Here is a 22,173-nt window from a genome sequence, read left to right as displayed (position 1 = left end):
CAGTTTAATGCATATATCTGTTTGATTATCCACTGAGGCTCCCCCAGCAGCATCTGGTTTTTCTTTTTTTTTTTTTAAAGATTTTTTAAAAATTTATTTATGATAGACACAGAGAGAGAGAGAGAGAGGCAGAGACACAGGCAGAGGGGGAAGCAGGCTCCATGCTGGGAGCCCGACACGGGACTCAATCCCGGGACTCCAGGATCGCGCCCTGGGCCAAAGGCAGGCACAAAAGCATCTGGTTTTTCTAGGGAAATTCTTTCTACCTCAGGGTAGAAGGGTATTAAAGGGAAAGCTAAAGCAAGTGGGTTTTTGCTTTATTAATTTTTTTAATTTTAATTTTAATTCAGTTTAGTTAACATATAGTGCAGTATTAGTTTCTGAGGTAGAACTTAGTGATTCCTCGGTTGCATGTAACACCCAGTGCTCATTACATTACGTACCCTCCTTAATGCCCATCACCCAGTTACCCCATCCCCCACTCCGCTCCATCGACCCTCAGTTTGTTTTCTAGAGTTCAGCATCTCTCTCGGTTTGCCTCTCTCTCTACTTTTATCCTATTTTATTTTTCCTTCCCCTACATTCATCAGTTTTGTTTCTTAAATTCCACATAGGAGTGAAATTATATGTATTTAGCTTTCTCTCACTTAATTTCACTTAGCATAATACCCTCTAGTTCCACCTACAACATTGCAAATGGCAAGATAGCATTTTTGATGGCTGAGTAATATTCCAGTGTGTGTGTGTATACACACACATACTACATTTTCTTTATCCATTCGTCTGTCAATGAACACCTAGGCTCTTTCGATAGTTTGGCTACTGTGGACATAGTTTCTATAAATATTGGGGTACAGGTGCCCCTTTGAATCACTATGTTTGTATCCTTTGGATAAATACCTAGTAGTGAAATTCTTGGGTTATAGGGCGGCACTATTTTTTTTCATATAGATTATATTTGTCATTTTGATCACTTAGAGCATAAGAGCCTATACCTAGAATCACACGCCGGCATTAACCTGAGCTGCTGCCATTTCTGCTACTGATTGGGCATCATCACACTCCCTCATTTTCCTAAAGCAGAAGAGGGCTCCAGCCCCTGTCCCATACCCAGTCAGATCTTGTCCCTTCTCCTTCCCACTGGATTGCTTTGGGATGAGGACCCCTTCTCTCCTTGCTGCCCCCTCCTCCTGATCTCTGGGCCCTTGATCCACTGCCTAGGTTCCTGGAGAAGATTGCTCCCACTTTGAGAATACCTGCTGCTTCTGCACATCTCTCATTTAATTGTCACCACTAATAAGTGACCATCCTGGAGTGCTTGCTATGTGCCACACACTTTTCATGTTATTAACTCACTCAATTCCCATCTGCCAGAGGGTGGGGAAACTGAGGCCAGAGAGGCCACAGAACTAGTCTGAAGTCATCCAGCAAGTGGTGAGAGTTTCAAGTAACTTTAGCAATACCCTGATTCTGTCATTTCTGTGCTAAAAATGATTGGAGGAGGAGAGTCTCCTCCACTCTGGTCCGTGGAATGTATTATTACATACAGTTTGAGGCTTAGCTTTCACTGGCTTTCTGGGTGACCTTGGGCATGATGCTGTCCCTTTCTGGGCCTCGTTTCCTTAGCTGTAAGATGAAGGTAGAAACACAGAGTACACAGGTCCCCAGGTGTGCAGGAAGGTGCCCTGGGTGATCTGGGCCCTCCCTGCCTACCCATCACACTGGCCTTTTGGCTTTGAGCCCAGTGAGCCACACTCTTTCACATCGTCATGCCTCAGCCTTCAGTGGCCCCCTCCTACCCTGGTCTCTTATGTTTGCCAGAACTCTGCCCACCCTTCAGCAGAGTTTAAGTGTTCCCATAAGAGCTGGTCCTCAGTCTCCTCCATGAGAAAGGAAGCCTCTGAAGGGCAGGGACCTGGTTTGTGAACCATCTTGTGTCCCCAGCATCACCTGGCACAGAGGGAAAAGCTTGCAGAGTGACCTCTCTGGCCCTCAGCCCAGGCCGCGGCTCCTGAACCTATGGATGCACAGACCCCATGAGATCTAAAGTCAGCGTCCTGTCCCCTTGAGCCTCTGCCGGAGGAACACTGGTTTCCCCAAGTTTAGCAGCTCTCCTCCAGGACCTAAGATGACAGACAGAAGAACATTGGAGTCCTTGACACTCAGAACGTTGAGGCTGCCAGGAAACGTAATAGTCATCATGGTACATCATGTTACTGGGGAGGATGGGGCCCCTGGCAGCGCGGTGTTGTGGGAAAATCCTGGGCTGCTGATTTAGATAGATCAAGGTTCAGATTCCTGCTGTTACGCTGCTTGCCTCTGAGGGCTTGGGCAAGCTGCTTCGGTTTTCCCAAGGATAAAACAGATGGTGGGCTCTCCCCTGAAGAATTTGGTTATGCATTCAGCAGATACCAGGCATTGCTCTGCTGTGGTGAGGCTGCGTGGGTCGGCCCTTGGGAAGGTGCCTGGCCTGCGGGGTGCTCAGCAGTTCTTTGCTCTGTCCAGGGACTCCTGCTCACAGTTTCCAGAGGCGTGATGGGAGGCGCCTGGGGGCCTGGGGCTCAGCGGCAGGCAGGGCAGGAACTGTGCCAGCCTGCTGGGGCAGAGGGAAGGCAAGAGCAAGCAGGGGGCTGCCTCAGCTGGCCTTTGAAGCCAACAGACACCACAGCCTGAGCCACCCTCTCCCCACCTACTGCCATGTGAGGTTTCGTTTGTCGTATTTGGGTAATTCAGTCACGGGTGCTGTAGCTGTTCTCTTCTGCTGGTTGTTTAGCCTGCTGCTGTTTTTAAATGGATTGTTCCCAACAGATGCTTACCTGGCTGCCCATTGCTGTCGGGCTCAGGATGACAACCATGCAAGGAACAGCTATGCTTTTTTTGATTTTTGTTTTAAGTTTCACAAAGTCACCACTTTTATATCAGATCTTTAAACTCTCAGAGCTTTCTGCCAGCAGTGGTGGCTCAGCATCCCCAGGGCCGGGGAAGGAGGATGTGCATTTGCTGTCCACTTTGGAGTCCATGTTCCTCCTTTCACCCAGTGACCACACTCTGGGCAGGTAAGAAAAGTCTTTGCTAGGTGAGGCAGGGAATTGGTCAAGTGTGGCTGAGCAACAGGAGGGACCTTTCCACAAGCCTTTATCCGGGGCAGAGTTCAGGTCTATACAGGAGAAAGGCACACCCCCAGGAGAAGGGGAGCCTGGCTCCTAGTCCAAGCCCTGTTGCTGACTTGCTGCTCCTGACTGTGGGCAAGCCCTCTGCCCTCTGGACTCCTTTCCCATCTGCGGTCATGGGGTTGGAGCTCATGTTCTCTGAGGGTCTCTAGGCTCTGCCTTTCCCCACTCCCACCCCCTCCTGAGTATCAGTGCTAGGGCTGCCACAGCTGCAGGGAGCCAGGGAGAGAGGGAGGGGGGCTGCAGGCCACTTGGAAATGAGGGACAGGTGATGACCCCACAGTCCCTCTGCAAAGAGCTCCAGAACGGTGGCAGTGATATGGCAGTATGAAGGCGGCCATCCCCTTTCCCCTTGTGGCATCCTCCATCCCTCTTGATCCTGGCAGCCAGTCTCTGAAGAAGTGAGGGTTAGTCCTCGCTTCATAGGTGAGGAAACTGAGGCTCAGACAGGCCCAAGGTCACATAAGGTGTCCTGGTCAGGCTTTGGGCACATAAGCAGGCTTCCTGTTCTGCCCAGCCAGTCAAGGGGCTCCTTTGACCCTCAGTCCAGCATCACTTTGCTGGTGGCTGGAGGCCTTGGTGCCTCTGCCTGCACTTCCTCGTCCTGCATCAGGAAGGCCCCTTTCTAGGAACGTGTATACCACACACACGATGAAGATACCACCGCACCCAGCCTTGCGCATCACACCACCACCACTCCCAGGAGGAGGATCGTTCCAGTATTGGGATGAGGAGAGAGGCCTTGCCCCATGTTGTGCATCTGGGAGTGGCTGAGGACAGCCTCAAACCCTGGTCTCCAGCCTACCCCATGCTGCCCTCCCACCTGCTTGCCCAGCAGCCTCTCCCTAGAGTTCCTTTCATGTAGTCACAGTGTCTGGGCTTGAAATTCTGGGACCACCCCACCAGGCTTGTCCTCAGTCATCTCTGGGATGCACCTCCCTCCCCGTTACCATGACATGTGTTTTAGACCCATAACCCACAAATACTCACTGTGTTTGCTTAGGGCAAAACATCACATCGTGAACATTTCTAGAAATTAAGAGAGATTACAAAAATTAAGATCTAAGGGACAAGTGGGCAGAATTTATTTATTTATTATTTTATTTATTTATTTATTTTAAAATTTATTTTAAAATTGTCTGCTTATTTATTCACAAGAGACACAGAGAGGCAGAGACATAGGCAGAGGGAGAAGCAGGCTCCCTACAGGGAGCCCAGTGTGGGACTCGATGCTGGAACTCTGGGATCACACCCTGAGCCGAAGGCAGACACTCACCGCTGAGCCACCCAGGGGTCCCTGTAGGCAGAATTTAAAACAAACTGGACCTGGATGTCCCTCCAAATGCCAGCCTCAGCTGTCTTCCTCCAGAACTCACTAGAAGTCATGGGGAAAAGGTCAGGGCAGACCCTAGGGAGGCCTCAGCAACAGGCCAGGATGGCATCCGGGGCGGGGGAAGGCAGGCTGGATTTGGTAACAGAATGAAACGAGGCTCTTTCCTGGCATCCTCTTCAAACCTCTTACCTTCCTCTAACCTCTCCCAGCCCCGTCCTCCTCCTCTCTCCCTTTTTCCCCCATATTCTTCCCTGCTGACCAGACCTCCAGTCTCCAGCTTCTCTCTCCCTCTGCTTCCAGCCCTCAGCCTCCCCCCTGCTCTGAGCTTCCCGTCCCTCAGTCCCGGGTTCCCTGCCGTCCCCTCTGCCACCGGGGCCTCTCCATGGTGGACTGCCACCCTCTCACGGCTGCTCTACTCACTGTCTTCCAGGTCGCCCAGACCTCAGGCCGCGTATGTGAATGGTGGCCTTCCGGCCACACAGCACATCAAGCAGGAGTCCCTGCCTGACTACCGGGCCATGACGGAAGCTCGCCCACCCCTGTCTGCTCACTGCCGGGCCCCGCCAGCCACTGGCCTGCACGCGGACCTGGACCTGCCGGGCCGAGGCCTCACTAACCCCACACCTTCCTGCTACCTTCTGGGCAGCGACCCCGGCTCTGGCCTGGGTCCCCAACCTGAGGCCCACCTCCCTGAGGGCAGCCTAAAGCGCTGCTGCCTCCTGGGCCTGCCCCCCACCTCCTCGGCCTCGTCTTCCCCCTGTGCCTCCGACGTCGCCTCCATCCTCCGTTCTTCCCAGACAGCTCTGGTCACCTGTGTGAATGGACTCCGGAGCCCCCCTCTGCCAGGAGACCTGGGGGGGCCTCCCAAGCGGGCCCGGCCTGGCCCCACCACCACGGAGAGCCACGAGGGCAGTTTGCAGCTTGAAGCCTGCCGGAAGGGGGGCTTCCTGAAGCAGGAGCCTGCGGATGAGTTCTCAGACCTCTTTGGGTCTCACCAGCCAGGCCTGCCACCCCCCTACCCCGTGTCTCAGTTGCCGCCCGGCTCAGGCCTTGGAGGCCTGGGGCTGGGCCTGGCTGGCCGGGGGGGCACTGGCCGGCAAGCATGCCGGTGGGTGGACTGCTGCGCGGCCTATGAGCAGCAGGAGGAGCTGGTACGGCACATCGAGAAGAGCCACATTGACCAGCGCAAGGGCGAGGACTTCACCTGCTTCTGGGCGGGCTGTGTGCGCCGCTATAAGCCCTTCAACGCCCGCTACAAGCTGCTCATCCACATGAGAGTGCACTCGGGTGAGAAGCCCAACAAGTGCATGGTGAGTTCCCACGGCCACCAGGCTGGGCCCCTCCCTGGCCAAGCAGAGCAGTCCCACCTCAGTCCTAGGAATGGCCTCTGTGGGGCTCCTCCCCTGGGGGCTGGCTATGGTCCCCTGCAGTCGAGGACGGAGGGACCAGTGTGGTGGCAGTACCGCTGTCATGGGGAATCTTGGCTCCTCTCCTCACCAGTGGTCTCATCCCCCATTCACATACACATGATCACACACACTTGTTCAGGTGGTGACGACACACGCTCTGCGGTCAGAGCCTGTCCGGCCAGCCTCCTCTGTTACATGCAGATGTTCAGTGTCTCACCCACCAATAGTCATGTGCATTGTGGAACACATGCTTCCCTCCAGCGTGGGGCCTTCCTAAGGCAGCCTTCCAGGGGAGGCTCTTTGAGCCTTGGAGCAGCCCACAGGCTTGGCTTTCTCCAAGGAGCACTGTGACCTCACAGGCATCCAGCTTTAGAGATGTGGGTCCCTTGGACAGGTTTTAGCGTAAGGCCAGGGTTAACCTATAAGGCCCTGGGGAGCACTGGTGGTGCTGTGGCTGGGGTTGAACCTCAGGTTTCCGGGAAAACACACACACATACACACACACACACACACATTCACACACACACACTGTGAGCCCCTGTCCTTCTGACTGGTCATTCCTGTGTTGTGCTGTCATGGTGGTGGAACTCCCTATCAGAGCCTTTGTTCCTGATATCCTCAGCCGAGCTGCCGTGCCAACCTCCAAGGCCCAGCTACCTTACCAGGAGAGGCACCTGCCTGGGAATGGAAGGGCGGGAGGAGCCGCCCAGTCTTCCAGGGCCCAGCTCCGTCTTTCCAGCCACTGGGGCATTGGTGAGGCAGGGGAGGAAGCAGTGTGTCTGGTCTACAAGGCCAGTGTTATAGGCAAGGTCGAGCTTTCCCAGACTGGCATGTGGTCACCGATGCTGGACCCCACTTCATGAAGTGTTTGGTTTGGGAAGGGGTGCACCTCTGTCTTGCTCAAAGCCCAGGGCAGTACTTGGAGGGGCCACAGTGGAGGCAGGAAGCTTCGGGGAGCGGCAGCATGAACTCCACCCTCCTGGGACCAGGTGCCTGTGGGGCCCCTCTGCCAGTGGAGCTGTGGTCTGGGCATGCAACTGGACCAGCTTATTCAGCTCCAGGGGCCTGGGTCGTGAGGAGGAGGAGGTCACTTTATAGACAAAAGTGAGGGACAATGCATAGCCTCTGCAAAAGGACAGGAAGAGGGAGCCTGTGGGCAGAGGCTGGACTGCGCAGGCTGAGAATTCAACTGCATCGTGTGTCCTGGGATTGAGGACATGCTGGAAAGAGCTGGTGGCTGGGCCAGTCCTGGGGATGCCCCTCTTCGTCTGAGGTGTTATGACACGTGGCTTGCTGAAAGGCATGCCCCTGCCTAGAGGAGGTGACCGGCTGACCACAGGAATGTGAAGGGGCCCATCTCCCTCTGAGGCTCTGGAGCTCACAGCTGCGAAGCAGAGACCTTAATGTCTCCTCTCTTGTGGGGGGTCCTCCCAGTGTCCATGGGGGCCTGGTGTGGAGGCCCACACCCTGGCCCAGTGTGGTCAGTGGTGCCTGTGTTGGACCGCAGGGACCTGGGGGATAATCTGGCCTTCCCTGCCCGTTTCCTGGGGAACAGAGCCCTAGTGAGCGGGTTGGAGAGGCCCAGCTTATGCAGTGTGGTCTAGCAATCTCTCTCTATGGTTCTTTCTCTCCCAGGCCTGCCAGGATCTCACTTGATTCAGTGGACTCCTCAGAACACTGGCTTCTACCCAGCTCATGCCTGGCTCTGGGGTCCCAGACCTGGACTTTCCAAGGTCTTTGTCTGTAGGCACCCATGGTCAGCGAGGGGTGGGAGATGGGTGTGGACAGGTTCTGGATGGAATTTGCATAGGCCCAGGGATGGGTGGCCTAGAAGGCCTTCCTGGAGGAGGTGACATTCCAGCTATGTCTATACTCATCTGTGGTTGCATTTAATCTTTACAAAAGTCCTATAAAACCAAGGTTTTATAGATGAAGAAACAAGGGTTCAATGGAGTCCAGCTGACCTTCTGCTTGCTACCAAGAGAACACTTTATTTTGCCTCCTTAGGGGCTCAGGCTTATGGCGATACTACTGACAAACAGCTTCTCAGTGTTGACTATGTGTGGGAGCCATTCTTTTTTGGGGGGAGGGGAGGGGCAGAGGGAGAATCTTAAGCAGGCTCTATGCTTGGCACAGAGTTGGACGCAGGGCTTGATCTCATCACCCTGAGATCATGACCTGAGCCAAAACCAAGAGTTGGATGCTTAGCCAACTGAGTCCCCCAGACCTCCCAGAGCCATTGTTAGCAACAACTCGGTGTGGTCCTCATAACAACTCTATCAGGCAGATACTTTTAACTCCCATTTTACAGATGAGGAAACTGAGGCTCAGACTGCATAATGTACCCCAGGTCACACAGCGAGTTGGGGCAAACGATAATAACGACAGTATGGAGGCTAATAATCATAATAGTAACAACAGAAGTAACTTGCCCAAGGTTGCACAACTAGAAACCATTAGAGTGAAATCTGAACCCACATCTTTCTGAAACGTGATGCCTTTGTTTGTATAGGTTGTCCCATCACACCCCTCCTTCTCTGGGGTCCTGGGCCCAGCCCTGCTGGGTGCCATCATCTGGGGAGGCAGCAGAGACCTCCTCTGGGCCCCTCCTCGCCAGCCAGGGGAGCGCACCTCCTTTCTGCAACGCTGGCGCACTAGGTGACCTGGGGGAAGGGCAGGCCCCAGCCGGCACCCAAATAAATAAAATCTCCCTTCCCTGTAAAATTATTAATTTCTCATGACAGGCCTCTGCTACCATGTGCTGTAATAGACAAAGGAATTTTGGACTCGGATCCTCTGGAGAACAGGAAATAGATGAGACACTTTGATTGAAGAGTAAATGGCCCACTAAAATAGCAGTTAATCCTTTTATTATCTTTCCAGCAGCCGTGCGCACAGCTCTTTCATGAGGTAAGCCTTCCCCGCCCCGTCCGACTGAACACTCCGGGCCCTGCAGCTGGTTTCTATTTAGCCTGCGGAGCCTCCGCTCACGCACCAGGCAGCCCTAGGCGCGGCGAGGAGCCTGCTGCCCTCCGCCCGGGTCACCCGTGCTCAGGTGGGCGCGGGATCGGGTCTCGGCTGTGGGGCCCCGGGCTAGACCCGCCGTCCGGCCACCCCCCCTGCCCTTGCCGCGGCCCGTCCACGCCATCCAGAGGAAGCTCCCTAATCTCTGTGCAATATCCTGTTATGTTTCTTATGTTGTCCGGGTTGTCTTAGCCTTATTAAATTTGGGGTTTCATCTGCATTAGGGTAGCGAGGATCCGTCCAAGCCAAATACTGCCGCGACGCCTCCAAGACGTTAACTTTGGAAAGATTAGTTTCTTGCTTTCTTAGGTTGGCTCTCCTAGACAGTTGGGATTCTGATTGTCTGAGACTGCAGAAATTAGCAGGCTGTGTAGTGTGCATTTCTGAACATCAAGAAAGAGCAGCAGGATGAGGAAGGAAAACCTTTCATAACCTTGGGTTTTATAAAGTAACTGTGATAATGACAACAGTCCTTGCTTTTGTGGAGAGCTTTCCCGAAGCTGTGAGTGTGGTGCGGAAGGTGTGTGTAAACAAGTGAAAAGCCAGGGTCTGGGGTCATGCAGACCCGTGTCCCCACCTGGGCCTGCCACGTAGCAGCTGTGTGACCTCAGGCAGGTGGCTTGGCCATTCCGAACCATAGCACTCGACTGTAAAATGGGATAATAATAGTACTTGCCTTTTAGGACTGTTGTTGTTAGGATTTAAAGAGATGACATAGGGTGGTGCTTAGTTCTCTTGTCCCCCATCACGCTCTATCACATCGACCATCATGACAAGATCATTTACGGCTATCTTACAGATGAGGAAACCCAAAAGAGCCAGTTAGTAGCAGAGCCTGGACTTGAGGTCAGCCAATTCGGACAGCCTTTGCTGTCGGTGAGGTGGGCAGGCTGGGCTGTCACCCATGCCAGAGGCCTTGTCAGGTGTCTGCCAGCAATGAGGAACACCTGCTCTTGTACCACATGGTATCTGCTTAGGGTGACTGGAGCTAGAAGGGAGGAGGCTCTGGTCCCTGCCCTCACAGGCCTAGGAGCCTCGAGGCTGGGCTTACATCCTGCCTGGGTGCCTCTGGTAGCTCTGTCTACACTGACCACTGGTCCCCATCCCTTATGCCCCTCTCCACTATTTGCCAGTCTGTTCCCGGTGCCATTAAGGAAATACATCCCCACTGAAAGTTGAGCATTATTGATTGGCTGCAATCAGCCAGTTGTCTGGGCCTTCTGGGAGGGCCATGCCCACCTCCCAGGGTCCCTGGGCATCTGCTCTTCCCCCACCCCACATCCTGAGACTAGCCCCGTGGGCTGGCTGGGTTTCTGGGCCAGCAGACACCCCTGACTCATGTCAATATCTCCAACTCATTCTTTGATGTGTGAACAGGTGGGGCTGCCTGTCCATCTTGGTCATGTGCAGAGAAGAACCAGGGAAGGCAGACCCTGAGAGGATAGTGAGGGGCCCAGGATCCTGCCACAAATGGGACAGCTTTAGTGGACAGATTCCTGAAAGGGGAAGGTCACCAAAAAATGTTGGGAAAGGTCAGACTGTGGGAAAGTGACCTCAGAGGAGAGGAGAGTCCGCCCCAGAAATGCCTGCCTCACTTGAAGGACAGGTGTCCCTGTGTGCTAGGCCTCATGCTGGGGGCTGGGGCTCCTGAGACAAAGATGAGGTGATACGAGACTTCTGGCACCATGGGAAGGACACCAGCTACCCTTGACTCTCAGCCGTCATTACCGGCTGAGGGAGGGAAGGGAGCCAGGAGCTGAGGATTCAAGGCCCTGCCGCGTTACCTTGTCTAAGTCGGTCAGGGAGGCTAGAACATCATTGGGCATTTTTCAGCTTCTATCAAGGCTTTCACACACACATTCCTCAGAGTGGAAGAAGAATTCCTGGGGGACTGGAATCATTATCCCCATTTTACAGTTGGGGAAAGGGTGGCCCCGTTCATGCCCAAGGTCAGGTCTCCAGTGCATCATCATAGGGTCAGATGTGAACCCAGGTCTCAGGCCGACTCCAGAGATTATGTGCCAGCCATGACCCTAGGCCATCTCCCAGGCAGAGAACCATCAGTCTGCTTATAAATATCAAGAAAATACCCAGATTTGAAACTCATTTCAGCCAGCTGTCACCAGGTACCTCATATGTGTCAGACCCTGGTGGGCCATGGGGTCACAGAAGGGAATGGAGGAGCCCTGGTTAAGCAGAGAAATGGATAGACATTTGTATTTAACTGTTTTCCTGCGGTAGTCCTCTGTCACCTTAAGAGCCTGTTGCACGTCCCCTGCCCTGCTGATAGGGTGAGACCTTTGTACTGTCTTGGAGAAGAGGGCATTTGTGGGATGAGGAGTGAGACATTTCACCTTCTTTAAAAGAAATAAGCCACCTGAAGATAAGCTTCCTTTCTGGAGGCTGGGGTTGGTTTCCAGTGAGATAAAAAGCTACAAAATGGAGCATGGCTTAAAGTCCTTGCCCTTGAAACTCCTGTTATAAATGAGCACAGAGAGGTCAAGTTGATCCAACAAGCCTAGGTGCCCAGTCCACCCACTTTGGAAATGGGGCCTGAGCCTTACCTCCTTGTTCTAAGGTGGGAAGTGTCTCAATAGGGAAACTTTTCCAGGCAAAGTCAGCTTTTAAGTTGGCCATGCAGATATGCCCTTTTTAGCCACCCCTTCTGGGGTCCCTCCTAGGATCGTGTCAGTTCTCGCATCTATGTACCATCAGATGGAGAAACCAAGGCCCAGAGAGGATGCTTCCATGGCCCAGCATCACCCAGTCCTGGGAGGCCTGCTATATTTCTCCCAGCCCTGAGGCTTCTTCTGCTCCCAAACTCCTAGAGAGTCTGCACATTCCAGCTCCTTTTCACTCATTGTGGCCTTGGCTTTTGCTGGTCCCTCTGTCTAGAATGCCTTTCCCAGCCCAGCAAACTCCTAATCATTATTCCACAGCCTAAACCAGAGGTTGTCCCCTTCTCCAGTCCCCCTCCCTGCCTCTGGCTCTCCCCACATGTGTTACCCCATGTATAACAGTGTTTCCTGGTGTCGCCAAGTGTCTTGGGGACCACATGCCCTCTGATGTCTGGCCCAGCTTTGGAGGCAGAGAAGCTAAGCCTGCTCTCTGGTGTGGAGACTCTGCCCTAGTCCCGACCTGGTCTTCTCATTATAAGGCTACATGAGTTTCCTGCAGAGTCACCAAATTGGCAGGGCCCTAAAGCTGGGCATGTACACCCTTTAATGTGATGCTTAAAGTTTTTCTGCAGGAAAACCTGAACTTGAAACTTGGCTTTGCTCCATGATTGTGTGTGAGTAACTTGACTTCTGTAGGGCTCCGTGTTCTTACCTGTGAAGCAAGTATGGGAACAGGATAGTTGGGAGGCTTCCGTGAGATGCCATATTTGAGGTGCTTACGCGATGCTTGGCACATCATAAATCGCCAGCAAATGACCCTAGTTTGGACAGTTTGCACTAGGAAAAGAGAAAAGGTAGAATCTGAAATGGATAGTAGCCACGCAGTCGGGAACATCCTCCAAAGGAGCCAAAAGGGCTGATGTAAGTCACAGGTTAGTCATGGACCGGCCCTGTGGCTGTGGCCGGGTCACCGTGCTGTGCTGAGCCTGCGTTTCCTGAGCTGTGAAATGGGAGAAGTCTAGCACTCTGTTCAGTGGGAGTCCAACAGATACCGGTACCTGTCTCCCTCCTGAGTGCAAGGCTCCCCCGTCACGGAGCTTGGCTCAAACTGGGAAGCCTTCCTCACTCCTTTGGTTTTTAAGAATCAAAGTCAGGGGGCTTCCTAAGTAGGAACTTCCTGGAAGCTCTGGCCTTGGTTAGATCTAAGCCCTGTATGGGGGGAAAAAGTAAGGCCCTGGATGGAAGTGATTTGTCTGGGGGGGGAAGGAGAGGGGACCTGGACACCGATGGGGTGGGGTGCATTCCAGCTCTGCTGCTTGCTAGCTCTGCCACCTTGCACAAGTCACTTCACTGCCCAGTGTCTGTTGCTGAACCTGTAAAGTGACTGCGGGAACACCGACCCCAGAAGAATCTCTGTGAGGGGCGGCAGGGCCACGCCTTATATGGACACAGAGTGCCCTGCACATGGGAGCGTGTTGACTTCTGACTCTCAGTCCAGTGCTCCTGCTCGCAGCCAGACCTCAGAGGACACAGCCACCCTCAGGCACACTCCTGCCATCAGGCACCTACGTGTGAGCCACACACTCCCCCAACACAGTTCCCAGCCTACAGCGCTCCTGGCTCCTCCCTCCCTGCTCCGCAGCCCCCTTCCTCACTGCCACCGCTGCCCCCCAACCCCATCCTCCCATCCCCTACCTCATCTCCATCCCTGCCCACCCCCTTCGGTCTTATTTAAATTCTGACTCAGGAATCCATGAGCCAAGCTGGACGCCTAACCAGCCTTGAGACCTCAAACAAGTCACGTGGCCTCTGGGAGCCTCAGTTTCCTGTGTGTGTAAAAGGGAGACAGTTGTGAGATTAAATGAGATCATGCATGTGGAGCGCTTACCTCATGCCTGGCAAATACTTGGCGCTTGAAAACAGGAGCCCTTGTGTTGATTTTTTGGGTTTCTTTTTCTTTTTTTCTTTTTTTTTGAGTCATCAAACCCAAGGTCTAACATTCTAGGAGCACCAAACTTGAGGGTACAGGAGGACGCTGGCCAAATTTTGTGAACTCAGCACTGCTTTATGGAATATGAAAAAAATTAAGGATAAAAAAACATGACCGTCTGAATTGAATTTAAAATAATAAAAGGGAAGAAAAAAAGCTTTTTAATTTAATGTAAATGGAATTGAAATGATTCTCTTATTAGAATGAGAATGTCAGATAAAATCAACAGTGACTCTAAGAAAGTGTCCAGACCATGTTTTCTGAGAGGAACATTCTGGAAGCAGTAAGCTTCATGATTAAGCATGAATAGGCTCTGTCTTTGCTGGACAACCAATGGGTGAGCTGAGCTCAGCTGTGCAGTAGGACCTCAGCATCCTGTCCTCATCTGTTTGGTGGGCGATGGTCACGCAACTCCTCTGGCCTCAGTCACCTTGGACACTCCCAAGACCCAGGATGCCTTCAGGAGTCCTTACCTGTGCTCCTCCTGCAGGAGAGAGCCTGGTGCTCATCAGTGTTGTCTCTCTCCTCACACCAATCTTTCAATAGCTTTGTTGGCACCCACACTGTGCCAGGTGTGATGCTAGAAGCAAGGGGTACAATGTCAAAGGAGGAATGGTCTGGTGGCAAAGGAATTAAGACAGAGGGGGAGAAGCTTCCCCCGGGATGTCACGAGAGCTGGGCTTTGAAGGGTGAGTAGGAACTTTCCAGTTGAAGATCATGAGGGAAACCTTTTCAGGGAAAGAGAACAAAGCACAGAAACGTTTTGAAATGTGACTGTCTTCACCCTTGTGGAAGTGTAGGTTATCATCTGGCGCTTGGAGTGTGTTACCTCCCTGGGGCTGGGAGCAGAAGTGGTAGTTGGAATTGGACCTTGAAGGGCCTCCATGTTCAGTATAAGGAGCTTGGTCTGTACCCTGAGGGAAGTGGAGGGAGTAGTGGAAGGGTTCTGAGCGGGAGAGTGACCCAGTAAGTGTTAGTGTGGAGAGCGTGGGCATGTGTGGTATGTGGCCGTCAGAGGGGGAGTGACAGCAGGCAGAGGAGGACACAGAAGCTCAGGAAGGAACCTTCAATCCCCAGGTCCACCAGGGCCTCCCAGATCGGCTCTGTCGCCCAGCCAGCATGACTTGGCTATCAGCCAGGGCCTGGGCACCCCGGGCTAGGCCAGCTCAGCCCAGCAAAAGCCCTACCTACTGGGGTACTGTGTCCTTGAGCTTGGGTAACTGAGCATCCAGCACATTTACCAGTGGGAAACAGGAAAGGCATTTCCCATAATGTGGCTCTGTAAAGTTTGCACAACTGTTCTTTGTTTTCCGTCCATCCCCACAATAAATCTTCCTCCACTGCCAGGGCCGGGGCCTCCGTGGTCTGTAAGTGATTAGGGCACTGACTGGTGCTGCGCTGCCTCCTCATGATGAGTTCTTCTGACATGGGCACTAAGAAAATGGGAGCCCGTCACTGGGATGCTGTGGCTTTGCAAGTGGAGATTTCCAAATAGCTAGGAGGTGGCCGCCTGAAGGCAAGCACCCCACGCCTGCCCTCCACATGCCCTAAGCCCCCTGGCCAAGTGTGCCGTATGGGGCATAAGCTGGGGAGGGCAGGAGTACACCGTAGTTCTGGGATGTGCATTTCTTGCAGATGGGACTGTGGGACTGGGGTCTCCATGGAACTGCATTTCTGGGGACAACACCTGGACGTCTCTGCTGGCCTGGAGCAAGGCAGGCATCCAGTCAGTGTTTGTTCACCTGATGAACCATCCACAGCCTGTTTTACCGGAACTGAATAGCATAGGATTTTAGGAGTCAAAAGTAACATTTGCACCTTCCTCGAGCCTGGGCAGGGCCCTGGGATGCAGAGTTTTGACGGGCAGGTCCTATGCTGAAGGCATGCGCAAGGCAGGGGCAGGATCCCTGCTTTGTAGTGAGGTCCCTGAAATCCGGGGCTGCTGCTGCCTGGCCAGGAGTCTGGGACTCCACCTCATCTCCTTGGCTCCCTGCTCCATGATCTTCCCATTGCACATGGTTGCCTTCGTAGCTCCATTTATCCGTGAGTCTCTGCTTCCCAGAATCTGTTGAACCCAAGTTTTAAGAGTCATTGTGACCTATGAGGTCATTTCTGACCAGGTTTAGTTGCCAGTGACTACGATAGCAATTGGAAGAAAGAGAGTTGGCTCTGGAAAGAAGAATGAGTCTGCTGCGCCTCAGATACTTCCTCAAGCTCTTCCTCCCATCCCTGTCCCTACTACGTGCTCCCATTCCTTCTCCCCAGACCTCCAGGATGACAGGAGGTGGCTCATTGAGGCCATAAATCCAAATGCCTGTTTGTAGTTTTGCCATTTGCCTGCGTGGAAACAGCCCCTTAGAGAGGATTTGGCTCGTTGAAGATCCCAGAGCAAAGGAAGGAAGGCCCAGCTCTTTGGGCTCCCAGCCCAGTGCCCTTCCCACTCTACAGAGGCACTAGCTATTGAGGACCTACTATGTGCTAGGCCCCATGTTGCAGGCTGGTATGCATTGTCTCCATCTCTACCATCACTGTTTCCCATATCCTAAAAGAACACAGGTCTGTGTGGTGTTTGCACTGAGGAGGAACCTTCCAGGAGATCTCTGCTGCAGCAGCACTCTTTGATAGGTGGGGACCTGATGACCCTACAGGTCACTGCATGGGGAGTGGCTTGTGGCTTGTGCAGCCCATGTGTGTCAGCATCACCTTCCCTCCCTATAGGGTCTGGTCCAGGAAGCACAGCCCAGCAGGCTCTGGGGAGACTCTGGCAGTAGGCTTCAAACCTCACATGTCTGCATGCATTGGAAAAGCATAGTGATTGATTGCTGCAGGTGTTGGGCCCTGAGAAGCCTGGCTTGTATGGAAGCCTACAGACACTTCCCCTGCTGCCCCTGCCCCTTACTTTCTTCATATTCTGACAGAGCCACCTGGCCTTGGGATCTCAGTTTCTTCATCTGTGTGATGAGGACTTTGCTTAGTTCAAAGCCCTTAGGACTCAGGACCCTGATTTGGTCAGGATGGGTAGAGACAGGGTGACCCTGGGGTTCAGAGCTCAGTTCCCTCCCCAGCTCTGCACTCAAACTGCCTTGTGGCTCTGGGAATGTCCCCAGACCCCTTTGGGTTCTCAGATTCCTCATCTATAAAATGGAAGGTCTGGACTCCAGGATTTATTTATTTATTTATTTATTTATTTTTATTTATTCATTCATTCATTCATTCATGGAGTGGGGGCAGAGACAACAGGCAGAGGGAGAAGCAGGCTCCATGCAGGGAGCCTGACATGGGACTCGAACCTGGGTCTCCAAGATCACGCCCTGGAGGGAGGCGGCACCAAATCACTGAGCCACCCGGCTGCCTGACTACAGGATTTCTAAGATCCTTTGAACCCAAGACTTTCAGAGCCCTGTCTTTATCTTTCTGCATTCCTGGCAGGGCCCCAAGGAGGAGGAAGAAGACAGAGGACAAGGAGGCAGGTGTACCCCTTTTCCACACCCACCCCCCCCAGGAGCCTTCTGGTCTCAGCTCCTTGCACACTTCTCTCTTGCTCCACTCCAGCCACCTGGCTCTTGGTCGTTCCTCCAGTGTAGTCCATTCCCACCTCAGGCTCTTTGTCTGGCTCTTCCCCTCTGCCTCAGACACTCCGTCCCAGCCCCCTCTGCGTGCATGTGGGCCTCTGCTCCTGCATGCAGCTGCCACAGCCGGGTTCTGTCTTTCTGACCGTGGGCCCAGAGATGGAGCGAGAGAACAATTCTGTATTAACTGATGACAAAAATGCATTACAGCCATGAAGGCAACAAGGGAACTGATTAAACTATCCCCAAGCAGCTCTCTTTAAGAGAGCGAGAAAGGAAGGAATGTGGCATTTGTTAGGAAGGCATTCTCCTCTAGATGCCAGATTCAGCTCTTTGTGTTTTCTCAGTGACTTTTTGTTGTTGCCATGACCGCCCCATTTTATGGATGAGCCGACTGAGCCCCAAGGAGCGAAGTGTTGGGCCTTCTCCCACTGCTCCAGGACACCCCGTGTATCCACATGATTTTCTGTAATTGAGTGCAAACTGATTACTCCTTTTTTTCCTTGAGCTCACCCCAGAGGACACCTGACAAGAAAACTGAATTCGTTACTGTGTCTCCTCAGAAGTAGTCGCAGGGGATATGGGCTTTTCATGGGTTTGGAGCTGATCTTTCCAGTTAACCTGGATGCTGGGTGGTGGGGAGGGGTTGCTGTATCAGGAGTCAGCACCATGAGCCCAGTTCTCATGTCCCCCTTTCAGGTCTTCCATGTGCAGGAAAATAGCCGACCTCACAGCTTAGGGGAGACTTGTCGGCATCAGAGGGTGGGAGGGTTTTGAGGGCAGCTGCCTGGTGCTCCAGCGCTGAGAAGGGGTGAAGAAACCAGATTATGATGGAAGGGCTCTGTGGCTCACAATGGCAAACACTAGAGTGGAAGAGAATGTGGGGAGGTCCTATAGCCAGTAAGAGTTGGCATTGAGAGTTGAATCCAAGTAAGCCTGCAGGTGTAGCCACTCCTTAGGAAGACCTAGACCCTGCCCTTGAGGCTCCTAGAATCCACGTTCCATGTCCAAGGTCTTGCCTGGACCCTTATTTGCCATGACCTTGGCTGGGCATGTTATTTCTGCATTCTGGTCTCAGTTTCCTTATCAGTTTGGTGGGAATGATAATCATGCCTTATCTGGGTGGAATTGTGTCTGGCTCTTCACCCCATGTCACCCTCATAACAACTCCATGCCTTTGGAAACATTGTCCCATCTTCACAGTGAGGACCTTGGGGCTGGACAGGCTGGGTGGCCAGCAGAGGGTCACACAGCAGGCCCACTGTCATACCCAGGGACACACAGGGGGTCAGCAGCCATGCCCAGGGCCACACAGTGGGTCTGCTCTCTTGCCCAGGGTTGCACAGTAGGTCAGCAGCCGTGCCCAGGGTGGCAATAGTTCTGCTTTCATGCCTAGGGTCACACAGTGAGTCAGCAGCCATGCCCAGACTCATATAGAAGGTCAGGGGCCATATCCAGGGACACACGGTGGGTCTGTAGCCATGCCCAGGGTCTCACAGTGGGTCTGCTCTCATGCCCAGGGTCACACAGCAGGTCTGTAGCCATGCCCAGGGTCGTACAGTGGGTCTGCTCTCATGCTCAGGGTCGCACAGCAGGTCTGTGTCCATGCCCAGGGTCGCACAGTGGATCTGTTCTCATGCTCAGGGTCGCACAGCAGGTCCACGGCCACACCCAGGGCAAGCTACTCCCCTCCCTTACCACACTTCTCCTTTGAGCCCTGTCAGCTCCTGTGCCCAGGGATGACGCTGTTTCTCAGGCCAGCTCTGCTGCTGCTGCCCCACAGGAGTCCAGCCCAAGGGCTGGGGGAAGACGAGGTGTGGTCCTGAGGCCTGAGGAACAGAGGGTCTGCCGCCTGCAGTCAACACCTCTGTCAGGAAGTTCTCGGCTCGTGCCTTCAAAGCACCAGCCTTTAATTGTCTCCACATTGTGAACCCAGGAAGGTTTGTCCTGACAACTGGTTGGTGAAATCAGCCAGGAGATCCCCCTTCCCACAGCCTTTCAAGAGCTGTCTGAGGTGGTTACCGGAGGGTATAAATTAGATTCACCTGGCAAGGCCCCACTTCCTCCTGGAATATTCCTGAAAACGCTCCCATTGGATCCTGTCAGAGAAGCAGGGATTAGGCCTGGGCCCCCAGGAAGCTGGGCAAGTGAGAAGTAGGCGCTCAGCATACTCACTGGTGAGGTGGTGAAGGGAACCGGGCCTCCTCATGGCATTCGCCGACCCTAGCACTTCTGGCTTCGTCTTCTTCCTCCATAAAAACACTAAAAATTACATTTTATGATGGCATTGGCATAAAGACACACTCACATTATGTATTAAAACGTTTTCTTTGACCTAGAAGTTCCTTTTTTTCTTCCGACTTTAAATTAAAACATTTTCATGAGTCCCTGAAAGTACCGTGGACTCGAGCCACTGTGCTGACATGCCTTGTGGGTAAGTCAGCCCAAAGCCAATCTGCAGAGGCTGGAAGTGTTTGAAGTACGATTCATGCCCTCGCCTCACCCTTCTCATTCTCTGGGCTTCAGTTCCATCCTGTGAAGAGGGTTAGGTAGAGGAAACACCAGAAAATCCTGTTGTGATGTCTACTCTGTTCCTTCCTGTACTACTCCATTTTTTTCCTGATTGAATTCTTGGTTTCCATTAAGGATTCCTGGACATTCACAACAAAAAATCTATATGTAGCTGAACTGACACAGATGAGAGAAAATGGCATAAACAACTGAAAAACCTAAGCTCATTTAGTTATCGTGATTGAACCCTGTATTTTCTTGGAGCTTCCTAGAAGCCAAGGCAAAGAAGGCAACTTGTTGAATTGTGGAATTCTGGCTCTCTGGGAAAGGAAGACCACGAAGCTTGTGCATTTGGAGCCCGTTTTGTCTGGATCTCAGATCCCTGTGAGGCCGTGGTGAGAGTCCCCTGAGCTGAAGGCTGGAGGAAGGCGGTTGAATTGGTTGATGATAATACAGAATCACTGAACGAAATAACCCTGATTTTCACCACTGATTTTGCTGTGTTCTTTGAAAAGAGCGAAGGGCAAGTAGATACTGGCAGTGAAGGAACTTACTTGTGTTCTCTAGGCTGTGTTGTGCTTTTAGGCTGTCCGTGTCCATTTCACAGATGGAGAAACCAAGGCTCGGAGAAGCTAAGTACCCGACCCTGATCATCCAGTGGGACCGGACTTCTCTGGCAAGTGGCCTTTCTCTGCAGACTTCACACTTCGGTTCATGCCTTGGGCGGATTCAGTCCCATCTTCAGGGAACTTGTAGCCTAGTGCACTCGATGGATGCTAAAAAGAAGAGGGCAAGGCTGTGTGCTCTGAGGGAGCTCAGGGGGAGCTCAGGGGCTGCTGAGGGCCTAAGGGAGGGGGTCAGAATAGCATCATGGAGGAGGGGAGACAGGGCATCCCAGGAGCCACCAGTAGCATATGGGCCAGGAGGTGAAACAGTGACCCCTTGGTCAGAGCTGTGGCAGAGCAGAGAGAAGAAGCTGCCTGCCAGGTTTCCTATGTATGAGCAGAAGAAACCAGCCCTAGCCTATGTCCCTCCATCTCTCCCCTGCTCCCTAGAATGTACCGGAAGGCCCCTGTGACTACAGAGGGTCTCTCTGTCTAAGGAAAGAGGAACAGATTTTGAGGACAGGTGGGATCTTTGTTTTCCCAGAGGCCGGGAAGCAGGGAGCCTCCACCTGCTTCCCTAAGAGACGACAGACAGTCCAAACACCACTGTGCTCTTGCTCGAGGGCCAAAGCTGTAGCAGGAGATCCCATAGGACAGGCTTGGCCCTGGTCTCCCTCAGCCTGACACAGTGTTGCTTCCTCTTTGTGGTGCATCTGTTAGCAAAGAAATGATCGGATCTGAAAGATACCCAGGAGAGACAGGGGACAGAAGAGGTGGAGAGGTCTGTAAATGAGGGATTAGTGCTCCACCCTGGCCTGGATTCATTGAGCGGACTCTGGCATAACCTTGGCAGCCCAGAGGAGGAGAGTATGAGCTGGTTTGGGGTGTGCAGGGTCGGGCGGTGCCGCCAGAGGACCGCTGGGTGAGGGATATGCAAGGAGAGAGGGTGTCATCAGCCTGAAGGTAGACCTGGTCAGTGACATGGGAGAGAAAGCCTTTATAGGACGGGGGAGAGGGTAGGGCCGAGGGGGAGAGGCAAGGAGTTTGGGTGACCAGGTAGGGCAGAGTGGTGGGTGAAGAGTCAAGTAATGAATTTGGTTTCCAAAGAAAGAACCTTGGACTTGGAATTTGAGTAAGACGGGCTGGAGGAGAGCAAGAAAGTTTTGGAGAGGCTGAGAGGGACGGTGGAGGGAAACTGCCTGCACGGTGGGGTAGGTGACTTGGGTGGAGGAGGGCGTGGTTCAGGGCGTGTGTGTGCATGCGCGTGTGTGTACGTGTGTGTCGTGGTCATTTGCCCTCTCTCCTTCTAAATTGATGCCTGCAAAGCTGTTTTGTGGATTTGCTCCGAGAGTGGGATTATACAGGGCAATGGCCCAGAAGCTGGGGAAGACAGTGAGAGGCATCCGAGCTGGGCAGGGAGGGAAGTGAGGGCCAGAGAGGCCCAGTGGGTGGGAAGCCAGGGCAGACAGGAGGACAGTGGGTGAACTAGCTGGAAAGAAAGGTAGCTGTGGCCACCGTGCTTGGGCATTTTATATGTGTCATCTTGAACTGGGAGACGTGTTACTAGCTCTCTTTTGTGGATGAGGAAACTGAGGCACAGCAAAGTTAGGTAGCTTACCTGTGGTCACACAGTTAGTGCTGAAGCTAAGTCTGTCCCTGCAGTCTGACCTCCTACTTGGATGTGCGAATCTACAGCCGGAACCCAAAGTGTGTGTGTTGGGGGATGGGTTTGAGGTGAGCAGAGGAGGGAGGATTGGGGGCAGAAGACCAGTGTAGGAGATCACCAAGATGAGGCTGGCCCTGGGCAAGGGAGCAAGCCTGAACTGGCGATGAGGGACTTTGCTGAGTGTGGAATAGGAGGTACCCAGGAAGCACTTCTCCAGGAGCCTGGGAGAAAGAGGGGTGGGCTTCCAGAAGGTGGGAAAGGAATACCGAGCATCTGAA

At 53.2% G+C, this 22,173-nt stretch overlaps 1 protein-coding gene across 2 annotated transcripts in view; it reads left to right on the top strand.

The window, feature by feature from the left end:
* Window positions 1–22,173, top strand: part of GLIS1 (GLIS family zinc finger 1) — a 224,352-nt gene that overhangs the window by 140,433 nt on the left and 61,746 nt on the right. The window contains exons 4-5 of one of the 2 annotated variants that reach the window (XM_077891829.1): window positions 4,934–5,813; window positions 8,799–8,822. In XM_077891829.1, the coding sequence (XP_077747955.1) occupies window positions 4,934–5,813; window positions 8,799–8,822 (904 nt within the window). The remainder of the gene's footprint in view (window positions 1–4,933; window positions 5,814–8,798; window positions 8,823–22,173) is intronic. The other variant, XM_077891830.1, reaches the window with a different exon arrangement.

This window comes from Canis aureus, chromosome 3, assembly GCF_053574225.1.
Source record: "Canis aureus isolate CA01 chromosome 3, VMU_Caureus_v.1.0, whole genome shotgun sequence".
NCBI classification, from domain to species: Eukaryota; Metazoa; Chordata; class Mammalia; order Carnivora; family Canidae; genus Canis; species Canis aureus.
The sequence above is the reverse complement of the archived record's forward strand: the minus strand, read 5'-3'. Positions and strand labels throughout refer to the sequence as shown.